The sequence below is a fragment of the Stigmatopora nigra genome, chromosome 19 (genome assembly GCF_051989575.1).
Source record: "Stigmatopora nigra isolate UIUO_SnigA chromosome 19, RoL_Snig_1.1, whole genome shotgun sequence".
NCBI lineage: Eukaryota > Metazoa > Chordata > Actinopteri > Syngnathiformes > Syngnathidae > Stigmatopora > Stigmatopora nigra.
Genome location: NC_135526.1, coordinates 163,657 through 173,215, shown reverse-complemented (window position 1 = coordinate 173,215; position 9,559 = coordinate 163,657). Strand labels below are relative to the sequence as shown.

At 63.2% G+C, this 9,559-nt stretch overlaps 2 protein-coding genes across 3 annotated transcripts; both read left to right on the top strand.

Annotated features, from left to right (window-relative positions):
* The first annotated feature begins 119 nt into the window (after window positions 1–119).
* LOC144212177 (uncharacterized) lies at window positions 120–2,411 on the top strand. The gene is made up of 8 exons (XM_077739824.1): window positions 120–430; window positions 522–660; window positions 774–910; window positions 1,036–1,088; window positions 1,175–1,299; window positions 1,364–1,471; window positions 1,554–1,763; window positions 1,994–2,411. The coding sequence occupies exons 1-8, from the start codon at window positions 234–236 to the stop codon at window positions 2,312–2,314; spliced, it is 1,290 nt and encodes a 429-aa protein (XP_077595950.1). The 5' UTR covers window positions 120–233; the 3' UTR covers window positions 2,315–2,411.
* A 305-nt stretch (window positions 2,412–2,716) lies between these two features.
* Window positions 2,717–9,351, top strand: LOC144212827 (stAR-related lipid transfer protein 13-like). Of its 2 annotated transcripts, XM_077740983.1 has the most exons (15): window positions 2,717–3,100; window positions 3,561–3,999; window positions 4,630–4,701; window positions 4,998–5,079; window positions 5,155–5,218; window positions 5,303–6,276; window positions 6,356–6,526; window positions 6,651–6,810; window positions 6,903–7,101; window positions 7,180–7,393; window positions 7,503–7,617; window positions 7,721–8,002; window positions 8,082–8,299; window positions 8,397–8,585; window positions 8,661–9,351. In XM_077740983.1, exons 1-15 carry the CDS (start codon window positions 3,077–3,079, stop codon window positions 8,764–8,766), a joined length of 3,309 nt encoding a protein of 1,102 aa, XP_077597109.1. In that variant the 5' UTR covers window positions 2,717–3,076; the 3' UTR covers window positions 8,767–9,351. The 2 variants fall into 2 exon arrangements, with proteins under 2 accessions (XP_077597109.1, XP_077597110.1); XM_077740984.1 differs by lacking the exon at window positions 3,561–3,999.
* Window positions 9,352–9,559: the final 208 nt, after the last annotated feature.

The window sequence follows — 9,559 nt, the reverse complement described above, 5'->3', positions numbered from 1 at the left end:
CCAAAACTGGAGAGCATTGAGCCACTGCACCCGTGCAGTGCCCCGCCCATCTTGGATCAAATGACTCTGTGTTCGATTGGACTCCCTTGGGTGAGTGCCAAAGAGAGGGGGAGAGAGAGAGAGAGAGAGAGAGAAACGAGTGCCTAGTTTGGAAAGTAGCGCAAAAAAGTAAGGCTGCTTGTTGGCGTCGCTTTTGAACGGTTTCCGAGGTGACGACGACTACGACGACTACGATGACGACGCCACTTCTCCGCGTAGCCGTGGTCGGCGCGGGAGCGGCGGGCCTGTGCGCCGCGCGACACCTTTTAGCCAGGGGCGAAAACTTCGCTCCCCCCGTCGTCTTCGAGCTCTCCGCCGAGGTGGGCGGAACCTGGTGCTACCAGGAGAGGGTGGGGCCAGAAGTGCGTAGCAGTATGTACAAGAACCTCAGGTGAGGAACAGCAGGAGGAGGAGGAGGAGGGAGGTGCTTTTTGGAAGCCGAAATCTGGCCAGACCAAGCCATCCACCGGCTTGTCGTGCAGGACCAACATTCCCAAAGAGGTGATGATGTTCCCGGACTTCCCTTTCGATCGACACCTCGCCAGCTTCCTGCCCCACCAAGAGGTGCGGCGCTACTTGGAGGACTACTGTCGCCATTACGACATCGGCCCGCACATCAGGGTAACTTTCCAAGTAGACTTAAATGACTATCAAGTCTAGTTTCCCTCACTTCCTTGGAGTGAAGTCTCCTCCCTCTTCCGGTCGGTCACGACTAAATCTGTTTGGGAATTCAGTTCGACAGCACGGTGGATCAGGTCAAGCCCACGGTCTCCACGACGGACGGCGCCCCCATCGGTTGGGAGGTCACGGTGCGCCACAAAAAAGGAGGCCAGACGGTGGATACCTTTGACGCCGTCTTTGTGTGTTCCGGGTGAGAGTGGACGGGTGCCGCCGCCACCGTCGCCGCCACCGTCGCCGCCACCGTCGCCGCCACCGTCGCCGCCACCGTCGCCGCCACCGTCGCCGCCAGCGCCGCTCACATCCTTTGTCTCTCAGGCATTACTCGGAAGCCGATGTCCCGGACGTGCCCGGCCTCCAAAACTTTAAAGGCGAGCACCCCGCCGCCCCCGACGGTAGCCGTCCTTCGCCCGTCCGGGTCGGCTGACCCGACCGCCTGGCCGTCGCCTCGCCGCAGGCCGTATCCTGCACAGCCACGCTTACAGGAGCCCCGAATCCTTCTCGTCACTGTCGGTGGTGGTGTTGGGCGCCAAGGCGTCCGGCGTGGACATCTCCCTGGAGCTGGCCCAGGCGGGCGCGCGGGTACGGTGGCTTCCCGGGAGGCCGGGAGGGATCCGGCTCAATTTGCTCCTCCCCGCCCCGGCAGGTGACTCTGAGCCACCACGGTCCCGCCCTGAGCGCCGGCTTTCCGGCCGCCATCCGCCAGTCCAGTCCCGTGGCGGGCGTGGAGGACGACGGGAGAATCCGCTTCCAGGTGGGAACGCCGACCCCCCCCCCCCGACCAACAAGCCCAACGTGGCCCTCCTGACGGCGCACTCCGCACGGCGGGCTTCCAGGACGGCCGGCGGTGCGCCGCCGACGTGCTGCTCTTCTGCACGGGCTACAAGTACAGCTTCCCCTTCCTGGACGCCGGCGGGCTGGGTTTGGAGATGGACGAGGGGCTGGTGGCGCCGCTTTACCGCCTGATGATGCCGCCCGCTTTCCCCTCGCTCGTCTTCATCGGGCTCTGCAAGCAGATCTGCCCCTTCCCTAACTTTGATTGCCAGGTGAGACGGCGTAGGGGCGGGACAACGGGCGGGGCAACGGGCGGGGCAACGGGCGGGACAACGGGCGGGACAACGGGCGGGACAACGGGCGGGACAACGGGCGGGACAACGGGCGGGACAACGGGCGGGACAACGGGCGGGACAACGGGCGGGACAACGGCTCCGGCCATCTTCGGAGCTCCGTGCTTCTGGTGGGTGATGATTATGATGCACGGCGCTCCCTCCCCCAGGTGCGCTACGCGCTGGCCGTGCTGTCGGGCTCGGTGAGCCTGCCTTCCCGCCAGCGGATGGAGGCGGAGGCGCGGGACGCGCTGCGAAAGAGGGCGGACGGCGGCGCCGCGCGCCGCCACCTGCTGGTCCTGGACGACGACCAATGGGACTACCTGGCCTCGCTGGCCGCCGCCGGCGGCTTCTCGCCGCCGCCGCCGGTGGTACGCCGCCTGTACCGGGAGGTGCGGCGACACCGGGCGCTCCGCCCCGACGACTACCGGCGGTGCGAGTACCGGCTGCTGGACGACCAACGGTGGCGGCGGCTGGACCCCGCCCCCTGACGGCGTTTTGACCGGCCCCCTCGTCTTTGTCCCGTGGGAGGCAATTGGGCAAATGTTTGAATTGGCTCCAATAAAGCACATCCATCCTGGGCACAAATTGACGTCTGTCATCCGTCGGTCATGACGACCCTGGACCCCCGCGGGGTGAAGAGGACTCCCTCGCGGTGGAAGTGCAAATCGACCGGCAGCTGAAAAACCCACTTCCATATCTGTACCAATAGTCTTTCACAACACGAGAGAGAGAGAAAGAAAGAGTGTGTGTGTGTGTGTGTGTGTGTGTGGAGGCACGGGTTTGTGTTCAAGCTAGTGTGTGTGAACGCGTCAGAGATTGTGTGTGGGAAGGGTGGGGGGGGGGGTGAAAGAGAGAGCGCGTGCGAGAGAGAGAGAGAGAGAGAAAGGGGTGGGGGGCATAGTCCGCCACGGTGGACTCACATTCACATCTGGCTCTTTTTGTCAGCCGTCCACATGCGTCGCTCGCACACCCAAGTGGACGTTTTGGAGACGGGACGGCAGGCGCTTCCGAGTCGGCGTCGGGACGGACTGCGCGGGACGCCGACCGACTGCGGCGTTTTGGGGGTGGACGAAGAAGAGGAGGAGGAGGGGCGGCCACCCATCCGTGACTCCGTGTCCCCTCCGGCCGTGTCCAGCGAGTCATGACCACCAGTCCGCCGCCGAGGACGACGGCCACGCTGCAGCTGCGGAGGTCCATCAGCGAGCAGCTGAGGGAGTCCACGGCCAAGGCGTGGGATCTGCTCTGGAGGAATGTGCGCCAGAGGCGACTGGCAGGTCAGACTCCACAATTTCATTTGCCTTTTCTCCTTCTTGTATTGATTTATGATTGATTTGCCTCGTCTGACCGGATGACGTCACGCAGTCAACTTGTGGCGGCGTTTGGCCAAGGTCAATGTCACATTTAGCCGCCGGGCCATCGTCCCGGGTTTCACATGCCGCCTGGCCTCGTCAGCGCATGCGGGGGAAGCTGTCAACTATTCCTCCTGCGCGTCAATGCGCCAACTTTAGGGGGGGGGTTGGCGACGGCTGGCCAGTTCAACTTCTCGCCACTTGGACGTCAGATTCACAAAGTTAGCGCTTTTTTTTCCAAGTGCCAAGCATCCTGTGCTTATGGCCCCCAATGACGCTCTGAAGTGGATCGAGAAAGATTGAATGTATTTCAGGCTCAGCTCAAACTATCCCATCCAATATTTCAAACACATCTTTTTACATCAAAGACTTTGTTTTTTGTCAGAATGAAAATAAAAACAATTCCCGCCTACGCCCCCGGAGGCCGGCCACCGCAGGTGAGCGGCGGGAGCCACGCCATTGGTGGCCTGGAGGCGGTGGGCCGACCCGGCGGGCGGGAGGGCGGCCGAGGCACCTCCCAGGAATTTGGAAGGAGTGCCGTTTTGACGGGGAATCGCGAGGAGAAGCCTTGCGCGCGGCGGCCATGGCGGAAGAGGAGGCCGGGAGGCGCTGGGATGCCGCCGACCCGCCGTACGACCCTTGGACCTCGCACGCGGCGAAGGACGGAGGGACGCGCCCGGGAGGCGAAGGGACGTGCCTGGAGGCCATGACCCCCGACGGCCAGGACCACTACCTGAGGCTGGGCCCCACCCCGCGGCGGCGCTCCGCCCTGCGCCTGTCGCGCGTCATCGCTCGAAAACAACTGCTGCGGAAGCTGGAGCGAGGTAGGCGTGCCTCGTCGGCCCACCTCCGTTTGGACCCGCATTGTCCAACGCGGATTGAGCGCGTGTGGATGGAAGAGGCCATTGTTTTTGGCGGGCTCCATCACTTCCCGCGCTTCCCGTCACGTGAGCCCCGCCCGCCCGTGCGTGCGTGGCTTTTCCTCCAGACACGGAGACAATAGGGCCGCGTAGAGCGTCCCGCCCGACGTGCCGGCTCTTGTCGCTTCCCAAAAAGGGGCGGAGGAGGCGGGGCAGAAGGGAACGGGGGCTGCCCCAAAGCAGTCGTGGCACGCCCGTGCTTGCCCCGCCGCCGTTGTCTTTGACTTTGGCAGGCGACCTTTGGCCCCTGACAGACACTCGAAAGAATCTTCTATTCTTCCACGTGAACGGCCCTTCCTTTGGCGTCCGCCAGCGCCCTCTGGCCGGTGCACGCCACCGTCGTCGTAGCGTTAGTTAAGAATGCCACCCGGACATCCTGCTTTCCCCCTCGCCACGTGGCTCTGGGGAATTCCCAGAGTGACGGCGAGCAATGTCCCCGCCCCCGCGTCCGACCGGATGGGAAGGGGGCCGCCTTTGTGTGTGTGTGTGTGTGTGTGTGTGTGTAGTAACGCCGCCGGCTTTCCCGCCTTTCAGAGCTGGAGGCCAAGGAGGCGTGCGATTGGCTGAGAGCTGCCGGATTCCCTCAATACGCACAGCTTTACGAAGGTAAGCGCCTCTTTTCTTCCCATTTTGCTCTTTACGTCCACGTCGCGATTACCGGGAGACGGATGGAGGCACGGGGTCACGGGAAAGGTCTCGTTTGGGGCTACTGGGAAGACGACGGCGCTCTGGCCCCGGCCGGCTTCCTGTCACTTTCTCTCCCGTGGCTTTCGGCAAAGAGGAGACTTTCCCACGGCGGCGCCGCTTTGAGCGAAGCCAAATAGCTTTTGCTAAAAGGCGGCGCGTGCCGCTTTTGAAGCCTCCACTTCCGTCTTTGTGCTGCCCCCCACCCCCCTTGTCAGAATCGCAGTTTCCCCTGGATATCGGGCTAGTGAGAGGGGACCACGACTTCTTGGACGGCGAGCTGGTGGAGCCCCTGTCTCGGTAAACTTGCCGTCTCCTTTGACGCTTCTCCGGCCGACCTGGTACCCAAGCTGACATTGTCTTTGCCCGTGGCAGGCGTCTGGACACATTGAACAAGTGCGCCTCCATGAAATTGGACGTCAGCCACCCCAAAAACAAAGTAACATTGGATGGGTTCCAGGCTAAGATAGCGTCTATCCGGGTCAAGTGGAACCAATCCATCCATCCCTCCGTCCATCCGCAGGGCCACGACGGCGATGAAGACCACCCGATGGCCATCAGCCGGCGCTGGACGTTCGAGTGGAGTAGCCACCGCTGGTCCCGCCTTCAGGACTTCCTGTCGGAGGGTGCGGGCGAGAGCGCCCCTGGCCCGCCCGGCCGGCGGGGGACGCCGGCCGGAGTCTCCTGGGCGGAGGCCTCGCCCCGCCACCTCCCGGGCTACAACTCCCTACCGCTCCAGGGCGGTCGCCACGGAAGGGCGGGCGGCGGTAAAGCCAAGGACTTCCTGCGCCGCGTGGAGCTGATGCGCACCTGGGGGCCGTCCAGCACGCGCAAGAGCTCAAAGCGCGGGGCCCTGCCGGCCTTCGGCCAACCCGGGCTTCCGGGGGGAGAGTCCCCGGCCCCGCCGATCCCGGGGCCCGAGCCGGCCGGGGACGCGCCGGCCCCGAGGCCGCCCCCGATGCCGCCCCCGATGCCGCCCCCGAGGCCGGCCCCGGAGGAGGCGGGTTCTGCCGCGGGGGGCCCGAGGAAGCACTTCTGCTCGCACGAAAGTCTCCTGGTCCACGTCCCCAAAGACCACAAACCGGGCACCTTCCCCAAAGCCTTGTCCATCGAGAGTCTGGCGCCGGGGGGGGACTCCGGTCCGGACGGCCCACGGCGGCGTCGGCCCTCCCGGGCGAGTGTGCGGCAGAGGGGCAGCAGGGTCAGCGTGTACGACAACGTCCCGGGCTCCCACCTGTACGCCAGCACGGGGGACCTGCCGGACCTGGAGAAGGAGGACGGCCCGTCCCCGCATTTGGACGACATCCTACGGCACGTCACCGGCCTCCGGCAGATCGTGGACCGCTGGAGCCGCGGCGTGCTGGCGGACGCCGAGGGCGGGACGGAGGGCCACGCCGAGGGCCACGCCGAGGGCGGCACGGCGGGTGACGGACACTCTGTCGGGACCGGTCCGGACGGGAGGGATTCCGGCGTGGGGGCCTCCTTGACCAGACGGCGGTAAGTCCCAAGTGACGGCGTCTGGGAAAGACGGACGCGACGGAAGGCCTTACCCGCAAATGTGTCTGGTGTTTTCCAGGGCACGTCGGCCCAGTCTGACGAGAGGGGCCGACCTGGGGCGGCCCCCCTGGCGGCTGCACGTGGACGGCCAGACGGCGGCTCAGCTGGGTCTGCTGCACAAGGTTTCCCTGCTGCGCCTGACCGCCATCATGGAGAAGCACTCTGTCTCCAACAAGCACGGCTGGAGCTGGTGGGTACCGGCGGGGCCCAAGCGGGGCCCATGCGGGAGCCCTCGGTCCGGCGTCACCGAAAGCAAACCGCCGTCCTTGGACTGGAGTCGGCGCTCAAGCGTTGGCCCGCGCGTCTGTCCGCAGGTCCGTACCCAAGTTCATGAGGCGCATCAAGTCTCCGGAGCCCAAAGAGCAGGGCGTGTTTGGGGTCCCGCTGATGGCGCACGTACGGCGTTGCGGCTTCCCGCTGCCCCTCTGCCTCCAGCGGGCCCTGGCCCACCTGAGGGCCCACTGTTTGGAGCAGGTAGAAACGCCCCCCCGCCCCAAACAGCCAAATGCAGCCACCCTGGACCTCGGTCTGTCCGTCCCCCCCCCCCCCCCCCCCCCCCGCTCCAGGTGGGCCTGTTCCGCAAATCGGGCGTCAAGTCTCGCATCCAGGCGCTGCGACTCCAGTGCGACTCGCAGCCCGACTCGGTGGACTACCAGCAGCAGTCGGCCTACGACGTGGCCGACATGCTGAAGCAGTTCTTCCGGGACCTCCCGGAACCGTTGCTGACCAATAAGCTGGGGGAGACTTTCCTGCACATCTACCAGTGTAAGTAAGTGGGCGGCCGGGCGGCGACCGGCGTCCGGCCATCGACGCTCCGTCTCCGCCCCCCCCCCCCCCCGTCAGACGTTCCCCAAGAGCAACGTCTGCGGGCGGTGCGGGCGGCCATTTTGTTGATGGCGGACGAGAACCGGCAGGCGCTGCAGACGCTGCTCTACTTCCTGCGCGACGTGACGGCGCAGGTGGAGGAAAACCAAATGACGGCCGGCAACCTGGCCATCTGCCTGGCGCCGTCCCTTTTCCACCTGGGCCGGAGCAAGACGGAAGCGCCGTCGCCACGGTTTGCTCGCCTTAACCGTTTTCGCACTTGAGCCGGCCCTCCGGTGACTGGAAACGTTGTACCCGTTTGTCTACGTTCCCCGACCGCCACCCCGACCGCCACCACGAAGCTCCATCCAGAGGAAGTACGCCGGCGGCCGACCCGACCAGAAGGACCTGAAGGAGCACATGGCCGCCACTCAAGGGCTCGCTCACATGATCGGCGAATGCCAGCGCCTCTTTCAGGTGCTCTCTTTTCACTCGTCGCCGTTGTGACCAATTCCTTTCGCCGTATGGAAGGATCTACCGTGGGCGGTACGACCGCTCTGCAGATACTAACGTCCCGCAGATCCCAGAGGAGATGCTGAGCCAGTCCCGGAATTCCTACGCGGAGGCTGAGCTGGAGGCGCCGCCGCTGGAGCGGCTGGGCAAGGCCCCGCCGGAGGACGCGGACGGGGAGGAGGACGACGGCCACCACCACGATGACCACGGCGACAAAAAGCCGGAGGAAGGATCTTATCGTGCTCACGTGGAGAAGCTGATCCAGCACCTTCTGAAGGAGACCAAAGACAAGAGTAAAGCGTGGATTTGTCGACCCGCGGGAGAACTCACGGAACTGGCCTTCAAAAAGGTGAGCAAGGATGCAGCGGATCACACGTTGACGTGTACACAGACACACCTCCGGCACCCTAACTGGCGCCATTCCTCAGGTGGCCGACGGCAACCCTCTGCGACGGTGGCGCGTCAGCACGGAGGTGGCGGCCGCCCCCAATGAGGTTCTGCGGCGCCTGCTGCGAGAGCGCCCCCTCTGGCAAAGCCAAGTACGGGAGGAGAAGGTGGTGGAAACGTTGGACGAGCAAAGCGACGTGTACCGCTACAGTTGTGGCAATATGGCGCCTCATCCCCGCACAGACTTTGTGGTCCTCAGGTAGGACCAGGCCGGGCGTCACCACCCACCCACCGACCCTAACCCAACCCCACCCAAACCCCCCCCAGAAATGTTGACACTCTCGGCCATCCCTCAGGTCCTGGCGTCGCGATAGCGTCAAAGGCTGGATCGCCTTGGCCTGCGTGTCGGTGGAGCACGAGCACTGCCCGCCCGTGGCGCCGGCAGTACGGGCCGTGGTGCTGGAGTCCCACTACCTGCTGGAGTCGTGCGGCGCTCCGAGCGGGACCAGGACCCGCTTGACGCACCTTTCCAGAGTAGACCTCAGGTAGGGTCAAGCCAATCCCGCCGGCCCGTCTTCTCTTTCCCGTTGGCCCCGCTCACTTTCTCGTGTGGCCCGCAGGGGGCGCGCCGCAGAGTGGTACAACAAGGCGTACGGGCACCTGTGCGCCAATGAAGCGCAGACCATCCGGGCTTCCTTCCTGGATGCGGTAGAACCCGCTCACTAGTTAAGTTTCCGCGGAATCCTTTTTTTTTTTTCTCGTCCTGACGGCGTGAACTTTCTCTTCTGGCCTCTGCCCCGAAAGCTACAAGAAAAAGAAAGAGGCCCGCTGCTTTGCCGTCATGTCTAAGACATGCCATCGTCTCCTAGCTTCTGAGAAGCATCATGTGTGTGTGTGTGTAGTGTGTTGGCAAAAGGAGGAGGAGCCTGTGTGAGCTGTGAGAGAGGGGGCCTGTTGTATATACTAATAGCTTTTCAGGGTCTTGCTATCATATTGATATGCTAACAATAACAAACAAATGCTTTAGAGCTGCTAGTGGCTGATCCATTAAAGTTGGAAGCTATGGCTCGCGAGCCATATGTGGCTCTTTGATGGGTGCGGATGGCTCTCCGTTAAAAAGTGGAACACGCGCGCCGAGTCCAGAACACACCAATAGTAGCATGGCATCTCCACGCCATAACTTCTAGGGACGTTAGAATTTCGACTCCATGCATAGTCTCCTTGACACTGATTGATTAGCAATGGCTCTCTCTTGTCAACAATGTGCAACGCAAACGTACCTTATTGGATTAAAGTCATGCTCTCCCAAAATCCCTTCCTTTCTCTGTGCATTCATGAGTGAGTATTTATCGGTTAGCGTAAATGTCGATAAACGTCCAAACCTTTTGAACTAATAGCGAATGAACAACGGCCAATCACCAGTCGACATCCCATCCATGAAAGAAGGGAGGAGTATGAAGAGGTTTTCTTTAGTTTATTTTTTATTTATTTTTAAATCACATCACATTTGTTTCGATTG